Source organism: Canis lupus, chromosome 27 (assembly GCF_048164855.1).
Source record: "Canis lupus baileyi chromosome 27, mCanLup2.hap1, whole genome shotgun sequence".
Classification (NCBI taxonomy): domain Eukaryota; kingdom Metazoa; phylum Chordata; class Mammalia; order Carnivora; family Canidae; genus Canis; species Canis lupus.
The window spans coordinates 17,113,899-17,135,007 of NC_132864.1; the positions used below are offsets into that span (position 1 = coordinate 17,113,899).

At 50.0% G+C, this 21,109-nt stretch overlaps 1 protein-coding gene across 2 annotated transcripts in view; it reads left to right on the top strand.

Annotated features, from left to right (window-relative positions):
- Nucleotides 1-1,870: 1,870 nt before the first annotated feature.
- The window catches only part of TPCN1 (two pore segment channel 1), a 62,408-nt gene continuing 43,169 nt past the window's right edge, over nt 1,871-21,109 (top strand). Inside the window, exons 1-2 of one of the 2 annotated variants that reach the window (XM_072802614.1) lie at nt 1,871-2,029; nt 4,768-5,004. In XM_072802614.1, the coding sequence (XP_072658715.1) occupies nt 4,893-5,004 (112 nt within the window). In that variant the 5' untranslated portion in view covers nt 1,871-2,029; nt 4,768-4,892. Of the gene's footprint in view, nt 2,030-4,767; nt 5,005-14,295; nt 14,597-21,109 lie in introns of those variants that run through there. The other variant, XM_072802613.1, reaches the window with a different exon arrangement.

Here is a 21,109-nt window from a genome sequence, read left to right on the forward strand (position 1 = left end):
AGAGAGAGAGAGAAACAGAGACATAGGCAGAGGGAGAAGCAGGCTCCATGCACCGGGAGCCCGACGTGGGACTCGATCCCGGGTCTCCAGGATCGTGCCCTGGGCCAAAGGCAGGCGCCAAACCGCTGCGCCACCCAGGGATCCCATATTTGTCCTTTTGTAACTGACTTCTATTCACCTAGCATTATGTCTTCATGGTCTTCAATTCTTGTAGCATTTATCAGAATTTCATTCCTTTTAAAGACTGAATCTAATTTACTACAATTTGTTTATCCATTCATCCATTGATGGACTAGAGCTGCTTTTTTTTTTTTAATTTTCTTTTGGTTTTATTTATTTATTCATGAGAGCGAGAGAGAGAGAGAGAGAGAGAGAGAGAGAGGCAGAGGGAGAAGCAGGCTCCATGCAGGGAGCCCCCTATGCGGGACCAATCCCAGGACTCCAGGGCCGAAGGCAGAGGCTCATCCGCTAAGCCACCCAGGCGTCCCTAGAGCTGCTTTTTAAGGAAAGGATTGGTTGACCTCCATACTGCACCATTCTGGAAATGAATCTCTGCAGGTGTAATTTTACATATATCTATATATTTCTGGATTAATGACTACCTCCCCCATTAGACAGCTCCATGAGTGAAAAAATGTTTTGTTGTTGTTGCTTGCTTTACCCCAGCCTCCAGTAGTAGGCACTCAGTGAATCCTTGTTGAATGTATGAATATTTAAGGTATGGAACGAGATGACTCCCCCTGATCCATTTTAAGCAGGAAGATTCAAGGGCAAATGTGCCGTAGGAAGAAAAAGAATTGCCGGTATTTGCTGATCACTGATACGTCGTTCAGCTCCATGCCAAGCTTCTTGATGTCTTGCCTCATTTAATCCTTACAACAAACCTTTTGAATGAAGTCTGTACGACGAAATCACATGCTAAGGCCAAGAATGGGAGTTCAGTTCTAAGGTTGTTAGCACAAGGCAAAAACTGGTATAACCGAAATGACCTAATCTGAACATTCACTCAAGTGAGATGCCTTTCGTCGCATGCTCATCCTGGAATTCATGGCCTTTGGGTGGAATGGTAGGGAACTTATAAACGACCCTCTCATCCCCGTCGCCTCTGTTTGACTTGAAATCAGCTAACTAGGAGAGACTCCACCTGACTAGTATCCTCCACGCTTTAAGGATGAAGTGGTAAGTGGAAGGGCGGAATAGGGGCAGGGACCCACAAGCTGTCAGGCGTTCTGGCAAGGAGTTGGGAGGGAGGTCTGCACGGAGGCAGGAGCTGGGGAGCACGGTGCTGGGGCAGGGCCGGGCCCGCGGTGAGGGCTGCTGAGTCCTCGGGCAGCCAAAGGATAGCAGGCTGGACCCCACTGCACATCTCCCGCTCATTCCCGGCCCTGGTCCCCACGCGGCCAACTCACCTGCTCCGAGGGCACCAGGCTTCTCCGAGCCGTTTCCTCCGCGGTGCCCGCGTTGCTAGGTTACCCGCCAATCCCGGGGGGAGGGACTCGGTATCTGACTGACTTTCCTTTTCACCATTCAATTTCTCGTTCCGTTCAGTTCGCCCCACCTCCTGAGGCTTGACCAATCAGAAGCACCGCCTCTCGGACCCTCCACCAATCGAAAGACCCAGGACTCTCTCTGGGTTGGGCTGAACGAGTAAGGCGGGGAGGGTGGGAGGGGAAAGGGGGCGGAGCTTCCTTATCCCGCCCCTTCCCAAGGAGGGGGGCAGGGAGTCCCGCATCAGCAGCGGGAGAGAACTGGGGGAAGGACGTGCCGCTTGGCCAATCACAGCTCATCATGCAACCTCGCTAGCCAATAGGCCGTGGCAAAGGGGAAATGGGGCGGGGCCGACGGGGTGGAAGGGACGGTAGGCGGCGGATGGGAGAGCTGGCGCAGCTGCCGTGGTGGCAGCGGCTGAAGTGGCGGCGCCTGCGGTGGCTGCAACAGCCTCGAGCCCGGGGCTTTGGCGGCGGCGCCCGCGGGCTGGGCTGCGCGGTGCGGACCCCGGCGCGCGGTCCAGGTTGCTGGGGCGGCGCGTGTAAGAATCCGAGGGGTGCGAGCGACGGCCTGGCGGAGAGGGCAGGGGTCAGGGGTCAGAGGGCGCGGAGTGAGGGTTTGCGCTGCGCCCTGGGCTGGGGGAGGCGGGCAGAGCGGGACCGGACCGCCCGCGGGAGTCGTCGCCGCGCTTTCCTCCCTCCGGCCCGGGCCGGGGCTTGACGCCCCCTCTCCTGGCCCCCGGCTTCCCGGGGCGACCCCCGCGCGGGGCCGGGACCCGGGACCCGGGACCCGGGCGGGGAGCACGTGGAGCTGGAGCCCGCGGAGCTGGAGCCCGCCCCGCACCCCGTCAGCTGCTCAGCTCCCGGGCGCCCGCGGGGACTCGGACCCGCACCCGGGGCAGGGATGGCTGCTGGCCCGCTTTCCTGGGCCCTGTCCCCACGGGTGACCCTTCCCTTCTGGGTGCCCTGCACAGGAAGAAGCCGAGCCCGCCGGAGGAGCCCTGGGCTGGGACTCAGGAGTCCTGCACTGTGTGACCTTGGGCAAGTCCCTTCTCCACTCTGGGCCTCACTTTTTCCCTCTCTGCAAAATGATGGGCTTGAATTCAAATCAGGGGCCTGGTTCTGCCAGGAGGTAGAGGGTAATGGTTAAGTGGGGAGGGCCGCTGAACTCAGACTGCCCACGGTGAGCTCTAGGCTCTACCAGAGCTTGTAAAGGGTGGGTTAAGTTAACCCCTCTAAGCCCCAGTTGTCCTCATCTGGGAAGTGGGGATATTAGCTAAACAGGATTTCTCAACAGCAGCGATACTGACATTTGAGCTACATATTTCTATATTGGTGTTAGGTCTCCCCTGTGTTTTGTAGGATGGATGTTTAGGGGCATCCCTGCCCTCTGCCTACCAGCACCCCCACCCCCTAGTTATGATAATCAAAAATGTCTCAAAATGTATGCTGCTGGCATCCCGTGGGGGGAGGGGGCAAAGTCACTCGGGTTGAGATCCACAGAGCTAAGATACTGCATGCATTGCAAACCAACAGTCATGTATTTTTTTTTTTTTTTAGATTTTTTTATTTATTTATTAGAGACACAGAGAGAGAAAGAGAGAGAGGCAGAGACACAGGCAGAGGGAGAAGTAGGCTCCATGCAGGGAGCCCGATGTGGGACTCGATTCCGGGTCTCCAGGATCACGCCCTGGGCTGAAGGCGGGCCTCAACTGCTAAGCCACCCAGGGGTCCCCCAACAGTCATGTATTAAACATTAAAATAAAAAAAAAACTTCTAGCCATTATAATAACAATGGTAACATTTAGAAACCTTCTTGATGGAGTTGAGAAGGTGGATAGATTCTCTTGCCTATAAAAAAAACAGGAGAGGATGACAAGATGTTCATTGTCAAAGTGGAGTGAAGGCTACAAGGAAGTTCATTTACATATTCTATTTTTGAGTATGTTTGAAAATATCTGTGGTAAGAAGTTAAACCGAAAAGAGAGCAAATAAAACATTTAATTCTTAAGACAGCCGGATGGTAGCGTCTCATTTGGGATTTCCTCTTTTGTCTCCCCGCTATTGAGATTGCAAAGGAAAATTAATCTCCAGACCTGGGGGAAACTTGAAAAGTCTTACAGGAAGTTGGCTGGGCAGAGAGCTACAGGCTTAGCAAACAGAATGGTGCTCACTTTCGCTGCCTAGTTTTACGAAGATACGAACGGAAAGGAACTTGCCCAGGGTTCCTCTGGTGATGTGCAAAAAGAAGCAAATTGCCAGGTTGCCATTTAGTGGGTGAATTTGGAGGCCGACTTGATTGAGCCCAGAAGGCCTCAGTTTGAGGAAGGAACCTGCTGCTCTTTCCGAGTTCAAAGGTCTGCTGTCAGATCTGCTGAGTCTTTGCTTTTGGTCCTACTCAGCGGAAATGGGAATGTGTATAAATAGGAACTGTAACAGGCAAGTTCTGAGTGTTTTAAAGTTGGGAGTCCAGGATGAGTGCCTTTGTTGTGTGACTGGACAGCACTTAAAAAAAATACTCTTCTCCTTCCTCTAAAACACCTAAATCTAGGAGAATAGTGCCTATATGAGAATGATATGGGCATGTGTAGGTAACCTGGCATGCCAACGCTGCACGTCATTGAAGCTAGATGCTCTGTAAATACCCAGGATGGGTCTTAGAGAAAATGTAGTGTAGTGGATAGGATAACAGGTCTGGAGCCAGACGATGAAGTTCAAAGTTTGGCTTCCCAGTTGTCGGTTCTTGGGCAAGTTACTTAATCTCTCAGAGCCTAGAATCTCCTACTCTGTAGGAGGGGGGGTTAATAATCCTACTTACGAAGTTTCAATCAGCTTTACTTAAAATTTGCTAGAAGAGCCCCTTACATAGTAAGTGTTCACTGAGTATGAACTACTATTATTTTAATGATTGTATTTTTTTTAAGTCTTTAAAATCTTCATACACAAAAAATCTTCACAAAACACATAAACCAGGGTAAAGAGGGATAGAGGTGGAACGTATTAGCCATAACCTCAATCTCCAGCCATAATTATGTTTAAATTTCCAGTATTTGTTCTTACAGAGCCCCCTCTCCATATTTTAATGCTATTAGTGTAATACTCTATTGAGATATAATTCACATACCATAAGGAATCCACCATTTTAAAGGGTACAATTCAGTCGTTTTTAGTACATTTGCATGGTTATGCAACCATTGCCACTGTCTAATTCCAGAACATTTTCGTCAGTAGTGGTTGTGTTTTGATAATTGTTTTTCTCTTTTTATTCCCCAAACCCTAGAAGATGCTTCTGATGGAGGAGTTTCTGAGAAGCACCTCTGGGCCAGTGGCTTTGAAAGGGAGCTCAAAGCAGAGACTATTTAAAGCTCTGGACATCGCATCCTGAGGGCTACTGTCGAGGAGAGCATGGCTGTGAGTTTAGATGACGACGTTCCCCTCATCCTGACCTTGGACGAGGGTGGCAGTGCCCCACTAGCTCCCTCCAACAGCCTGGGCCAAGAGGAGCTGCCTAGCAGAAGTAAGACTGGGGAGGGGGCACAGCTTTTCTGTTTCAGGGGTGAGTTGTGGGCTTGGTGGTCTCATAGTAGATGCATGTATGCTAATGCCTGACTCTGCATTTGACCCCTTAGTTCTGACACAGAAACTACTGGGAGACTGTGGGGTCCTGATCTTGCATCCCCAGCTTAGGGATGCTTCCAGGGAATGAGTAGCCTGCCCTCCCAGGACTCTCGCCTCCCTCAGTGCATTATGTCCCTTGCATTTGAGGTCTGCTGGCTTTGTTTGTGGATGCTTGGTGGGGACCTCAGGCAAATCTGCACTTTGGCTAGTTTCCCTGCCCCATTCCTTGTTAAAAAAAGAAACAGATTTCAACACTAGCCTCCTCTGTCCAACCTGAAACCGGCATGAAAGCAAAGATGATTGCTTCTCCACGCTGGAGCTCAGTCCCTGCACTGCCCAGGACAGGGTGGGAGGGGGCCAGCATTTGTTGTGATCCATTGATCTGAGGGTTTGGGGTTTTGCTTTGTCTTCCTTTTAAAACCAGAGCCTAGCACAAAGTGAGCCCAGGAGAGGTGAGCTTTAAATTTTTTACATTTTAATTGTGTTTCTGGCAGAATAAGAGACCTTACAAAGCTTTCTGGTCCTTGTCCTGGAGCCATTTCCCTCATATGCTCAGGCCTTGGATTAAGAGAGCTTCAAATAACTCTCATTCTGTGGAGGGTCCTAAGATGTCAGGGACTAGTGCTTTAGAATCTCCTCACCAAGTGCTTGTTCCATCTGCTGGCCATGCTCCTCAGCCAGGCTGGAGGGGGTACTGCTGCCTTCTGGTTCACGAGTGAAGATGCTCGGGTTCAGGGAAAGATGAGCCTGGCTCTCCCGTCTCCTTTGTCCACAGAGAACAGAGTTGAGTTCTCCCTGCAGAGCAGGTTGCTCAGCAGCCTCCCTTTGAAAGTGATGAAGGACAGCAGTGTCCCTGTGGACAGGAGTGCGGTGGGAGGCCTGGCTTCCTATAAACTGGCTCTCCTTACTTCAGCATGCTCAGCCCACTCTGAGTGGTAGAGATGGGGAATTCAGGAAGGGTAGATTCTTCCCTAAGCACCATTCAGGGCTGAGAAACCACAGGCTCTGATTTCAGGCTTACTTCTGAAATGCCCTAGAGCTGGCAAGCCTAGTGTTAGGCGCTTTCTTATCTGTTTATCTTAACTAAGATCCTTTTGTAGGGTAGGCAATATTATCCCTATGTGACAGGAGAGGAAACCATGAGTCAGAGAGGTGAAATGACATGCCCAAGGTCACACAGCCAAGCAAGTTGGGTGGGCGTAGATTTGAACCCAGGACCGTTGGATTCCCCTCCTCCTCCTCCTCCTCCTCCCTTTTTTCCTCTCCTGCTTCTCCTTGTTCCATCATAAGCCCTTAATAAATACAAGTATTGGCCCTTAGCATTTATGTATATTAATCTTATCATATAACCTCAAGATAAAATTATTGTTATTTTCCATATTTACAGAGGAAGAAACAGACCCTCAAAGAGGTTAAGTAACTTGTTCAAGGTCACACAGCTAATAAGCAATAATGCCCCTCTGATATCTGTCTCTACATCATTGTGTAAGGTGCTTTGAAGAAAGTGACATAAATGAATGTGACCTAGTCTCAGCTTCATTTTTTTTTTTAACGTCTTATGTTATGAGTTGGATGCTCAACAGACCGAGCCTCCCAGGCCACCGCCCCCACTGCTCCCTGCCCAGTCTCAGCTTCAAAGTAGGATACTCCCTACTGAGGGGGAGTGGTCAGGTCCATGGCCAACAAGGGAATGGACTCCAAGGGTAGGCGGTTGACATACTAAGGGTGTGTATCGTTCCAGAAATAGTCGGGCTCAAGATTCTAAATTGGAGTCCTGATCATTGTCATGGGTGCCACTTTTAAGCCCTTGTGCAGTATCAGAGCTGATGGCTGAGGGGGTGTTTGGCTCTCTGGCAGATCAAAGTGGGAAGAGCAACCTAGTTCTGTGTCAGGATCAGGTTTTGAATCACCGATGACGGAGCTTGAGTGGGAAGTAGGCCAAGTAGACAATAAAACCAACCTTGGATGGGCCGTTAGTGAGGTTATTCTTATCTTAGTGTGAAATTGGTGGCTTCTTTGGCTGTTTAAAAATAACAAAATAAAAAAAAAATAAAAGTAACAAAATATAAAACCCTCAAGGTCCAGGGAAACTGCTTTGTTTCTCCCCTCACCCTCTTACTAGGTCATTTGCTCAAACCTCCAGGAATTCATGGGTGTCATTCACCAAGGCTCATTGACAAAATGATCGGGCCTGCCTGAAGACAGGGTTGGCCTTTGTTATTTCATGCTTGGATTTTGGCGTTGACGTTCCTCCCAAAGTCCACCGGCCCTGCTGTCTGAGCAGCCTGTGTAAAACACAAATCGGACCCGGTACTCTCCCCAGCTTGCAGCTCCCCAGGACCTGCCTGTCCCCTACAGGATGCAGGCCAAGCTCTTTAGGCAGTGTACAAGGCCATGTGTGCTCTGGCGCCTTCTTGCCAGAATGATCCCATTTCCTGCCTCAGCCAGTGTCACACCGCTTCTAGTGCTGTGAAACCCCTGTGCATCCTTAAACCTCTCTGCTTTGCTGGCGACTCTGTCTGGAATGCCTTTCCCAGCCTCTTGTTTGCTGTTGTTCCTTATTTCCAGGTCTGTCTCGGAAATCCTGTTGATAATCCCATCTCTTTGAAGGCTTCACTGAACCTCCCCTCCCTGACACAGCTGATTACTCACTGCCCTTTTCTGCTTCGGTATCTAGATGAGACTTCACTATTACAAGTAGCTTACTGCATAATAATGACTTGCTTAACCATCTGATTACCTACTGGGCCCTGAGTTCATTCATCTTGGTATCACCCAGCTCTGTGCCTGCAGCATATAGGTACTTACCAAATCCTGGTGGAAATAAACCTAGTTGGGTTTCTGGAATCTTGTAACTACCTCCTAAGAGTGACTCTCAGGGGCCCCTGGTCAGAGGTGGGCAGGATTGCCCCCTGCCTCTTCTTCTAACCAGTGCTTGGAGTCTCATTGCTCAGAGGACAGCTGATTATCCTAGAGGCTGCCCCCGGCACCTCCAGCATATGGTTGATATAAACCCTTGTGGTATTTAAGAGTTGGCAGAGTTCAGACAGAGACCTTCAGCAGAGTTGAAGGGTTGGGTGGGCATGAGCCACTGAGAACCAAGCCAGCTTTCTAAGGGCATGAGCCTTGGTCGAGCCTGGGCCTCTGCCCAGCCCAGCAGCTGTCACTGAGCCTTCTGCTGGCTCTGTACCTATGTTCTCCTTTGTTTTAGTCTGCTTTAGCTGCCATGATAGATAGCACAGGGTGGGGGGCTTTAGCACCCAAAGTTCATTTTCTCACAGTCCTGGAGGCTGGAAGTCCAGGATCAAGGTGTCAGCAGGGTTAGTTTTTTTTTTTTTTTCTGAGGCTTCCCTCCTTTACCTGCAGGCAGCCAGCCGCCTTCCGACTATGTCCTCACATGTTTGTCCCTTAGTGTGTGTGTCTGTGTCCTAATGCATTCTTACAAGGACACCTGGCAGATTGGATGAGGGTTCAGCCCTATGACTTCATTTTACCTTAATTACCCCTTTAAAAGCTCTGTTTCCAAATACAGCCACATTCTGAGATCCTGGGGGTTAGAACTTCAGGATAGGAATTGTAGGGGCACGCAGTTCAGCCTACAACTCTCCTGCCCTCTCCTCAGATGTAAGTATGCAAAAGCCAAGCCAACTGTGCTGCCTACGACCTTTGACCCTGTGCCAGGAATGGCCTATGCTGGGGTGTTATCCCTGCTGGAGACTGGAGGGTTGGGATTGTTTTTTTTTCTCATTGTGGGGTAAGAATGGATTTTATCCAAGACTCCAGCATCTCTGGGCTATAAGAGCGGCTGCCTAAATGCTAATGTATGACTCATAGGCAGAAGATGTCAGGTTGATAAAGGAGGCAGGTAGAGGCAGAGGTATTTAAAGCCTGGAAATTAGAATAACCTTGAAAACGGGCAATAGGGCTGGCATTTGACAGTGTGGTTGCAGAAAAGCTCACAGTTTGCATTGTGTACCGATCAGGCAGTGATCTAGACCACCACTAGACCATAGCGTCTGAATGCTGGGGGCAATACATAGGATTTCCCAAGGGAATTCTGGTCACACCTTTTGCCTTCTCATTGCCTTTTGACCCAACAGTGGCCAAAATGGGCCTGCATACTATGCTTTTTCTGGGTATAAAAAGGATTGGGGTCAAGGGGAGTGGCCGAGACACTTGGTCTCACGGGCTACTTTGGTGCTGGTGGTCCATGGTTTCCAGATGACAAGCCATGCAGGGATAAGGCCTAAAGTAACAGAGCAGAAGAATCCCCTCCTCACCCTGATGCCTTGTATGCCATCAAGAGTTACCTAACTCCGTGGTATGTAGCAATATTGAGGGCCACTGCCCCCTTACAGGAGGCCAACATGTGGCACCCTGGCTCCTTTTCCAGGATCTTCATGAAGCCAGAGGCAGTTGGCATCAGGCTCAGTTAAGGTGGTCCAGAGTTGTTGGCCTTGGGGCAGGTACATCCAGGATGAGCTGGGAAAGAGCAGTGGGTGCTGTCTGCCTGAGGATGATCAACCCCAAGGCAAGCTCTTCATCACAGAAATCTGTGCCTACGGTTCCTGCCCAGTGTACTTGCCAAAGGGTGAAACCCAAGGGACTCCTATAGCTTTTACTACTTGTGATACCCCAGGTGGTAGGCTGGTTCATCATGTGGGCTCCAGAGTCAAGCACCAGGCTTCCAGTCCTAGCTGCGTAGGGATCTTCACCTCTGTAAACCTCGGCCCCACTCCTAGAGTGGGGTCATGTTAGCATCTCCCAGGAGAATTGTTGGGCTTCAGTGAGATCATGTGAGTGCTCCCCGTGAGAAGTTCTCAGCCAGTCGTAAGCATTATTGTCATGGCCGGAGACTGGGAATTCTTCTTTAGAACATGATGGTACACAAGCAGGGGTCCTGAACCCAGGCCAGGATCTGAATCCTGTTTGCCTCTCTCCTGGCACAGTGGGTGGCTACCAGCAAGCCAGGAAGCAGAGACAGCATGGCAGCTGGAGACCAAACAGCAATTAGATTTTCACAGCCTCCCAGGGAGCCTGGGCATTTGGCTCTGCAGCATCATTCCTCTGGATTTCTTAGGGCCTCACCAAGGCATAATGCTGGGTGTCACCAGGCTGGTGAAGGCACCAATTAAAATGAGCAAGCACCCGGCATGCTGGGTTCCAGCCTCATAACCCAGACCTAAAGCTTTTCACTTCCTCAGCCCTCTGAGTCTTCATGGGGGATCCTATCTGTTGCCTTGGACCCCCTGCCATGAAATGCCATCTCTCCCCTCTGCATGCAGAAAGCTGCCATGTCGAAATGGCAGTAGTGGCAGCTGGGTGCAGGCTGGAGTGCTGACCGCACTGCTCTTTACCCATTGCCTTGGGCTGGGGGGGGGGGGGCTCAGTTCATGCTTGCTCCAGAGCAGTCAGTTTCTCAGTCTCCAAGTCAGGGAGGGAACATAGGAGGGCTCTGACGGCTCACAGCAGTGCGTCTCTGGGGGCTTCTGATTGCGGTGCCCTCCCTGAGGCTGCCTCGAATGGTGGCCCAGGAAGGAAACCCAGGCTCTTGAGAGGAGGAAGCATCAATATGGAGATCGATCCCCAGATTGCCTTCATCCCACCTTGGCGTTCAGGGAGCACATGAGGCAGCTCTCCATTCTTATCCCTTTCATGGGGCAAATTCCCTGATTTGGACTTTTCTTAACTCTTTAACTCCTCAAGTATTTAAGCCTCTACCAATGCACCAGGCAGTGTCCAGAAGCATTTTGCTAGGGCTGGCTCTCTGTTGAGTGCTCCCAGCAGGTGTGTGTGGCCGGCGCTCTCAGGATCCTTGTCTGACAGATGAGGAAACTGATGCTCTGGGTGGCTGACACTCACCCAGGGTCACATAGCCAGGAAGTGCCACAGCATCGAACTCATGTCTCCTGACTCTGGACTCAGGCTCTTAACTGATGTGCCACATGCTAGGAGGAAAACTCTGTGGAAGAGGGAGAATTTTAGACCGAATTTTCTTTTCTACGAGGAAGTCTGTTTCTCTCTTTATCTTATTATTTTTTTAAACTTTTATTTCCTACAAGGCATGTTATTCTAAATTGGAATTCCATACCAGAGCTCCTTTTCATTGCATAAAAATAGCCAAGCCAATGGGGTGTCATTTTACAAACTGTATTGGATCATCACAGAGGAAGCAGAAAATGTGGGCAAGTGAAAAAGCTGACCACAAAGGACACCCACGATTCCCCCCCAGTAGAAAACTCTGGCTTTCTCCTCAATGCATATACCCTTCTCTGGTTCTTCCTCCACCCAGGCATTGGACTCAATTTTACATCACGGTGGTTGGGCTAAAAATGAGAACGTATAGGATCAAGATTGGGAAATAGAAAGGAAGGACAGAGGAGCACCAGCTTTGGAGTACAGAGTAAGGCTCAGAATGCTGCCTGGGGTCCTGAGGAAGGCCCCCTAAGGTCAGTAGTTCCCAGGGCAGGTGACCCCACATCAGGGCCTCCCTGGAAGATGTCCTTAGATTGGATAACTGAGTTAGGGCATTGGTGTTTGGGCTGCCTTTGGCACTGGAGGCCTCTTTTGCCTTGTTTGTTCTTTGTGGGAGGAATTTATTGAGTTGTAAAAACAGGATCTGGTTCAGCTGAATTGACCTTGTAGCATAGGACCCAGGGCCTGACCGGCCTAGGGCATGCTGGGAAGTGTGTAAAGGGTGGGACCTTCACTCTGGCACTCACTGCTGTGTAGGATCACAGGCTGGTTGTTACTAGATTTTCCACTGTATCAAGAGAAGTTAAAACCTACACTTTTAATCGGAAGTTTTCTGATTTTTAAATATTGGTAACCAATTCTGGTTTCTTAAACATGGCCAACCAAATAAAGTCTGGTCAGTGGGCTGCTGCTTTATGCCCTCCAAGCTAGAGCACACCAAATTAAGCCTTGGCTTTCTGTTCCGAACAAACGACTTCAAAATAAGGAAACAGTATACAAGTGACCAAGGAACCGCGGCCCATGAGATATTCTTGACCTTTGGGTGGCATTCAGTGGGAATTGGAATCAGCCCGGAGATTTTTCTGTCTCCTTCCACATGATTGGCCTAGAGAAAGACCAGATTTCATCCATCTGTGGAATGGAGGCCAGAACTAGGGGGTAGGAATGCCAGGCACATAAGGATGAGAGGACAGAACAGGCGGGCACTTCTCCCACAAACCCCTTCGTCTTCCTTTTCTGTTTAGTCTTTCCTCCCTCTGGGTTGTGGTTCATGTGACTCTCTGCCAAAGGGTCCATTTTCCATTCTTCTCATCTACATTCTGCCCAACTTTAAGACTTTCCTCTCTGTTCTCAGTTATTTGATCCAAGCTGGCTGGGACTTTTTTTTTTTTTTTTTGGCTTTTACTTTGAGAGGTAGGGTTTTTAAGCAGGTGTTACAAAAAAAAAAAAAAAAAGGCTTAATAGCTAGTGTTTATCTCCTAATTCTTCTTATGTTAATAATCACTGCCTTCTTGTCAACTGAAAAACTAGTAGAGCTTTTCAGCTAGCAGACACATATTTCTTTTTCTTTTTTTTTTTTTTTTTTAAGATTTTATTTATTTATTGAGAGAGACACAGAGAGAGAGGCAAGAGACATAGGCAGAGGGAGAAGCAGGCTGCCTGTGGGGAGCCTGATGTGGGATTTTATCCTAGGACCCTGGGATCATGACCTGAGCTGAAGGCAGATGCTCAACCACTGAGCCACTTAGGCAACATTTTTTCTGAAGAATGCATATTTCTGAAGAACTTAGAATAACTGCCATGGAGGTTTTTAGGTGTAGTTATGGCTCGTGGAAGGACCCATGGTCTGGGTGGCCGCAAGAAAATTGAGGATGTAACGTGTTCCTTTTGTGGCATGTGTTGGAACTGTGGGAGGGATTTGGAGGACAGGAGAATAAGGAAGGCAGGGGAGGTAGGGATATGGGGCAGGAGGAGTCAGTCTCCCTGATTCAGGGCTGGAGTAGTGTCTGCAGAAGCTCTAGAGAGACTGTGTCTGAGTGTGTGGAGTCTTTAAGGAGATATGCAGGGCGTAAAAGACCATCCCAGAGGAAGGGAACAGGCGGGCAGAGGCCTGGCAGTGTCAGAATGGGTGGGTATGAAGGCTGGTGCTTAGGTTGGAGAGTGGGGAGGAGAAATTGGCTCCTGATCTTGGAGGTTCTGTCCTCCTCCACCTTCAGGGCCAGGCCAAGCTGCTGGGACCTCATCCTGCGTGATAGAGAAGCTTGAGAAGGCGCTTTCAGCTGGGGAGTGACATGGTCATGTTTCCAGGGAGTGTCCGAGAATTCATGCAGGCCGCCCTGAAAAGAGTGGTTGGAGTTGAGTGTGGAGACTGGGTTACATAGTGACAGTCACAGGGACATGGTGGGACCTGTTTTCTTCAGCCTCAGCAGTGTTTTCAGAAGCGCCATAATCAAGCAGGCCTTATGGTTGGTCACAGGATGAGTACTAGCACCTGTGGTCTTACAGACTCCAGCTCCCCATGTTTGTTACCTGCCTGGGGCCTGTAGGCATTTGAGTTTGTTGCCTTTGAAGTATATTCTGGTGGCATGGCACTGACACGTATGGCACTGCAGCAGGTGACACTGTGGCAGGAGTCAAGGGAGCAAATGATGGTGAGGGCTCGACTAAGGGGTAGTAGACGGGCCTGTGGCCAGGTGGAATTTAGGGACAGGTGGGCATTGGGGGTGCTGGGGAGATGGGCAGGGGCAGTGGCACGGGCAGAGAGACGGAGGTGTGAGCTACCCCATGCAAGCCAGAGGCCAGGGCACCAGGGGTGCATTGGGTGTGGGCTGTGGTGAAGAGCAAGTGCTCTCAGGTCAAACCTGCTGAACTTGAATCTACTCTGCCATTTACTCCCATGGGTTAAACAAGGTGGCATACCTCAGACCATCACACAGTGCCTGGCTTATGCCAGGTGGAGCCCTTGGTAGATGTGAGCCATTATGATTAGGGTCAGAGCCGGCAGACCTATTTTATGGAGAGTCTAGAATGCCAATAGCAGGGGTGTGAACTTGGTCAAGTAGGACGTGGGAGCTACTATGTCCGTTTGGACCAGAAAGTGACATGATGAGAAAGCATCTCCCCTCTGACCTCTTGCCAACTCTGGCTGCCTTCTCCAGCTGCCAGATGCTCTTCCTTAGAAACCCTGAGGTGGGTGAGCCCTGAATATGAGTTACTTTTCCCTCTGGAGATGGGAGAGGGGAGGTGGGCGGACAGGACACTCCTAGGATGTTCTATTAGTGGCAGGAGCCAGGTGTGGTGTTTTTCTCTCTTTTCTGACCAGGCTCTGGTTTTACCCAGGGCCAGGTCAGATGCACAGCCTTGGAGCCCAGCACTGTGCCTGCCTCATGCTAGGCACTCAGGAAACATCTGGACAATACAGAACAGAGGAGTCCTCGCACAGGCTCCCCTGGCCTGGAGCGTAGCTGAATGCCTCCTAGACACATCTGGAGCTGCATCCGACAAGGGGAAAGGAGGTAGAGAAAGAAGAGTGAGGTTGGGATGAGCATACTCTGCTGTGCCCTGGCCCGCCATGCCTTCCCTAGTCCTGCCACCTCCAAGCCCTTAGCATCAGAGAGAACCTGCTCTCCTGATTTACAAAAGCAAGGCTTCTGACTGTATCTGGCAGATAAGTTTCTGCTTTGTCCACCCCCCCCCCCAACAATCCCTTGTAATCGAGGGCCAATCAGGAAGTCCTCAGTCGGCTCAGCCGGGAAGCTAGATCTAGCTCTGTCTGTCCTTCTCCACGATAAAGCCCGCATGTGTCACATTTCCCCTCCAGGCGAAAGGAGGTTTGGATTCTGTCTTCATAACCACCCTTCGTGTACTGAGGAGGTGATAGGTTGGAATAGGACAGGGTATTTGGATTGCAAATTTAAAAAATACTTATATGTTTTTTTCTCCCTCTATATGTTAGCTCTAAAAGCAAGCACAGAGCATAATTTTGCAACCAGAGTGTCTTTTTGTTTTTATTTATGTTTTTGAAGGCATGATTTAGGGGCTTTTTATTTCCATGAAAGGCTCAGTTATGTCTGGGGAATCTCCTAGTTGAAGGCACGGTGGTGTCAGCCAGTTTATGAATGACACTTGCACACATCTTCCTGGAATGCTCTGTGGGTACCACCCCTGCTCCCGGGCCCAACAGTGACTCCAGTAGCTGCAAATCAGTGTCCTATATGTTACCTTAAAGTCTGTCTTCCTCCCCTCTGAGCCAGGAGCCAGTCTTGTTGCTCTATTGTTAGAGGCAACAAAGCACTGTGACACTCCAAAGTGGGGAGGGAAAGAATGTAGGCAAGAATGTTTCTAGTTGCTTCACCCTAATAGTCCTTGTGCAGTCATGGCATACATCCCCATTTTGCAGATGTGCAATCTGAGGTGTGGAGAATGAAGCGGAGTAGAGCTCTTTCATTCTGTCACCAATAGTGGGCTGCCTTGTGCTGGCACAGGGTGGGGTGTGAGGGCGCCTGGACAGACAGATGGGTTGTGAGCCCAGTCCCAGACCCCTGCTGCCTCTGCTCTCAGCCCTGGCCCTGCAGGACTGCTTCCCTGCCCAGGCTCTAGTAGCCTTGAAAGTTTCACTAACCTCGGAGTGTAGACAAGGAAACCATAAACTTCCACCCGCTCACATGGTGAAGGTTAGGCCAAGTTCTCGGATCAAGTGAAAGATGAAGCCCTTGGAAACCAAGTACACTGACCCACCTTCCCTGCCTGGCTCTAAGCCCCTGGCAGGGGTCCCAGCGCTTTCCAGGCCATGAGAAATTTCTTCTCAGTTACACTCCTGGCTAACTGGCCTCCCTTCTCTTACTCCACCCCAGAACTCAGAACCAATAACCAGGAGTCTTAAAACATGGCACTGCTCATATAATCTCATTTGTTTTCTCATTTAAACCACTTTTCAGTACCCAATGTCCACGTAGGCTGCTATCTCTTGCTTCTGATCTATCCCCACTCCAACTTTCTCCAGCTGAAGACCTTTGTCCTGTTCTGCCAGCCAGCCTTCCCCAAGCCTCCCTAACCAGTTAGGGTAGTGGCTGCCCGTCCACACCCTCCCATTCTCCACGCTGTCTGTACCTCCTTCTTTGCTCTCTGTGCACAGAAGCCTGGTCCCTCTCTAGCACCTGCGAGGGATAGATTTGATTAATGTCCTATGTACTGAATTGAGGTTTGCGTTGTGCCATGATGGATTCCCAAAGATTGTAAGAAAATGGAAATTTTGGTGAAATAGATAAGTTAAAATATGCGTAAGAGGGCTGGGTTTGGCAAAGCATCTTCATAGTATGATTAATACCCCCTTGGTTCATCCAGTGTTGAGTTGGGTTTTATAAACCAAGTTCCTTCAGTCAGGGTTTAACCTGTTTGTGGATTTCTTTCGAGTGTCCCTGTGATGCCCATTGAAGCGGGGAGGAAGGACCGGGGAGAAAGGCAGAGTGCACCACTCAGTGTAATGTCTGGGTAGGTGCTGTTGTTTTAGATGCTGATGTGGGGCACAAATGTGCCTCTTTCTGATAGTACAAGTATTTGCAAAGGCGGAGACCGTGTCTTTTCTCTTCATACCCTGAGCACTTCATAAACAGATGCTAAGAAACATATCTGAGAGTGACTCACCAGATTCACAGAACATCCAAGGCCCCAAGTGACTCTGTGGGTCATAGCGTAGCCAGCTCCTGGAGCCATCTGGGGTGACAGGGAGACTCATACACATGTGATGGGTCAGAAATAGTCTAGGCAGGGCCCGGCCCCTGCTGCCCTTGGGAAGAGCTAACTTTTTGGATTGTTTTAGCACTTCATACTTCTCTGGGATCCCACATGTGTCCCATAATTGCCATGGCTGCCTTGGGTGCTTGGCTCCCACCTTCCAACCCCCCTCACTCCACCTCCCGGCCATTTGTAAGCTGCCTTTTTCCTCTTGCTATAATCTCTCTTTTTGTTAGATTGGGTATTTATTTTTTAATTTTTTTTTATTCCTTTAGCTCTTGCTGAAAATCAGCTCGGGCAGAGCGGTGGTGCTCAGTGCTGGCTAATGGCTTGGAGCACCTCCAAGCTGCCGGATGTGTTGGCTCTCACTTGTGGGTGGTCGTCGACGAGCGTGATGTCTCCTTTCTGTGACTCCCGAGGGTGTCCTCTTCTTGCGGGCTCGGCTGTTCACACTTGGCTGGCTGGTCTTGTCTGCAATTGCAGTTTTTAACGGTGCACCCCGGGGCCAGTCTGGTTGCCTCGACAGGGCTCAGATTTATTCAGTACCGGAGCCCACTCAGCCTCCAGGCCACTTGGCTGTGTGCTGTGGTTCCAGGTTGTTTCGTGCTGTTTTGGGTGTGGAGATCAGACGCTGGCCCAGGGTGCACAGACTCACAAGTCTGGAGGCAGGGGTGGCTTGGGAGAATTCTCAGGTTGTTAGAAATGTGCGTGCGTTGGGTGGGTGATGTCTGCTGGTATTCTACGACATTCTGCCGTTTCTTCAGAGACTCTCAGTCTACAGCAGAGGATGGGGTTGAAATATCAGCATCACTGGCTAGTAGCTGTGCAACCTCAGGTGAAGAGCTGAGCTTCAGCTTTGTTATCTGTAAAATGGGGCTAAGAATACTCCCGTTCAGGGTTGACACAAAGATTAAGTGGGAGATTCCATATAACATCTCCTAGGACCAACTCAGTAAGTGGAAACAGTAGGTAATAATAAAGCATCAGGGTTTTGTTTTCATTTTCTCTCTCTTTTTTTAAAGACAGTATTTATTCATGAGAGAGGCAGAGACACAGGCAGAGGGAGAAGCAGGCTCCCTGCGGGGAGCCCAATGCAGGACTCGATCCCAGGACCCTGGGATCATGACCTGAGCCAAAGGCAGTTCAACCCCTGAGCCACCCAGGTGCCCAAGGTTTTATTTTCAACAAAGTGGCGATGTTGCCCCTTCCTGAGCTTCGAGTAGGGAATTTGAGGACTCTGGATTGAGAGCTTGAACGTGCTCTTTCTTTTACTAAATTTCCTGACTTCCTTTAAGGAATGTTAGCCAGTTTTTTGAATTTTCTCAGATGGTGAATGTAAGAATGACGTTTACTCCCTTGACCGCTCTCTTGGGCATGCTCCAGGGATAGTTGAATTCAAGCAGCTCTGTGTCTCGCCTCACTCGTTAGATTGGCTTCTTGCTTACCATTGTGATGCCTCTTTGGGGCTGCCTTCCCCACTCAACAGGAAGGTACACTGAGGAAAAAGGAGGCGAAGAGAAGGCTGAAGGCAATGCCAGGCCATTGACCGCATAGGCTCTCAGGCCCCTGTTGCCTCCTCTGGGAGCAGCAAGAGCCAGACAAGCTCAGGTCTCCAGAGAAGCGGCATGCTTCAGCCCTCAAGCTCTCTGCACAATGTCAGCTTCCAACCACTGGGACTTCCCCCAAAGGGCCTGTGCCTCCGGCCACCTCACCCCTGTCTCGGCTCTTCTGAGCAGAGCTGCTAAGTGGCCTCGGAAGATCTAGATGCAGGGGGCGGGGCCAGTGTCTGTGAAAGCCAGGTCCAGCAAGCCTCCCTTGTGCTCCCATGCAGGGGCCGGTGCGGACCTCTGGTCTATGCTGGCAGGACCATCGACTGACGACACATCAAGTGGCATTGTGGAGAATGAATCTCATAGCCAGACTCGTCCTCTGAATGCCGCTTGTCTGCTGACCTCTTGCAGAAGCTCTGGGAGCTCCGGGTACAGTGAAAATGCCTTATCCTGGTGTGCTCTTCCACAGCTCCCTTCCTGGTCCTTGTGTGGTTCACAATTAGCATTTCTGATGCTTCCAAGTGAATGCGGGACAGATGTTCACACAGGTGCTGCACTCCTCATTGGGTAAACAGAGTGGAGCTTGCAGCCTGTGTGAGAGAGAGAGAGAGAGAGTGTGTGTGTGTGTGTGTGTGTGAGAGAGAGAGAGAGAGAGAAGCGGGGAGGGGTGGTTTGACGTGTGCATGGACATATAAGTGTCTTTTCAAGGCACCTGAAGCACTTTGCACATGATAGGTGTTCAGTAAATACTTTGTGATGCGTGTTCAGTACTAGTGAAAGCCCTTTGTCTCAATAAACCCCGTGACACAGAGGCATGAAGTAGAATTGCAAGCCGAGTCTTGAAATACACAGATGAAGGAAGGAGAAATCTCCTCTTGCCTCACCAAGAAATTAACCTGCGGGCATCTGGCAACCACTTGTTTTCTCTCCGCCTGGACAGAAGGGATGGTGCTGGGGTGTGCTGTAGTGGCCAGACCACGCGGTGAGGAGGCTGAGACAGCGGAAGTGAGCTTGGTGGCTCCCCGAGAGGTACCTGCCCTACACCAGTGAGCTCACTGTGCTCCCCTGGGAAAACTAACTAGCAATTTTGCTGTGCAGTGTTTGTAGATGCGGTTACGATATTCACCAAGATCAACCACCTTGCCGTGTATTTCCAATTGGCACGTCCAGTTGGGTTGGTTCCTTTTGAAACCCAGTGGCTCTGGCCCTGTCTCCTTGATGTGGCTGACAGCTGGTCTGCTGCTCCTGCCTTGTCTCCGCCTGTGTCAGCTTCAGGATCACTGAACCCTCTACAGTTTCCCAGATATGCCCTGCTGTTTGCTTTCCAGAGCTTTATGCATGACCTTCCTTGTTTCTGGAAGGTCCCTCTCATCACACCCCCATCCACCTTGTGATCTCTCTTCATCCTTCATTCTTCAGAACTGGCCCAGACATCACCCCCGAATTTCCCTGCCTTTGCCTACTGGCCTCCATGGAGGGTAGTTGTCACATCCTTTTTAGGCTGTTATAACTAAGAAATGACTTAATGCACCATAATCACATTCTTTCTCTTGCCTCCTGATTGTGAGCCCCATGAAGACAAAGTACATGGTTTGACTTTTTCAAATCCAATATGTGGCACAATGCCTGGGATACAGTAGATGCTGAATAAATGTCTCTAAATTAAACCGTATTTGTATCAAGAAGGCCAGCCTTTTAAAATTTCACCCACCCTGTTCTCTCCCAGATTCCTGCATAACTTAAGAACCTTGCAGAGTTGCTATCAAGGTCATGTTCAATGGAGCCTGCTTCTCCCTCTGCCTGTGTCTCTGCCTCTCTCTCTCTCTCTCTGTGTCTGTCATGAATAAATAAAAATCTTAAAAAAAAAAAAAAAGGTCAACAACCTCAGGATGTGAGCATGCCGGGTAGCCAGTTGGAGGTGTGTACTTGGAGCAGTAGTCACTACTCTAAATTACCAAGAGGCACTCATTTCCCCAATCCCTCCCAAGAGCCTCTGTGTACAGCCCCTGCTCCCAACCTTCTAGCCATTTCCCTGCCAGTTCAGGGCCCTTCAGTGGCTGAACTCCTGTATCTACAGAGAATCTGGAGATTTGGCCACTCAGGTCCCTGTCAGCTGGCCGGAAACAAAGTTGAAGGTGGCACAGGGCGTTATCCTGGCCACTTCCAGATGGGGGCTCCTCCTTCTAGAACAATGCTTGACCCATAGCACTGGCCTAGTTGAGCCTTTTGTTTTTCCTTTCCTCCTCTGGCCTGAGCCTTTGGCAGGACGGGTTTCAGGCTCCAGGCCAGTGATTCAAACTAGCTTGGCTCTGTGTCAGTTCCTGCCTTTCTAGAGGTCAATATATCTGCCCCGGTGCTCTGTCCATGTTTGCAGTCTTTATTAGCATGCATGGATAACAGGAGTCTATGTCCCCTGCCATCTTGCATCCAGTCGTCAGAACGAGAGGGCCTGAGCATAAGGAAATGTGCACTCTGCTTTCTTTCGGCAGCGTGTCTTTTGCCTGATTTTTATCTGGGGGCCTTTGAAGAGTCAGCCAGTGCAGAAGCAGTACCCAGAAAACTCATCAGTGTCACTCTGGTTTATTTGCCTCTTCTCTTTGAGTTTTTTCCCATGGAGTGGGGCTCTCAGCGACAACTGGCGAACGGTTGGGCGATTGCTCGTTGTCATTCTGGTGGGCACTGGTTTTCCAGAGGGCTCCGGGTGCTTTGTGGGTATCCACATTTGTTTCTGTGACACTCAGAGCA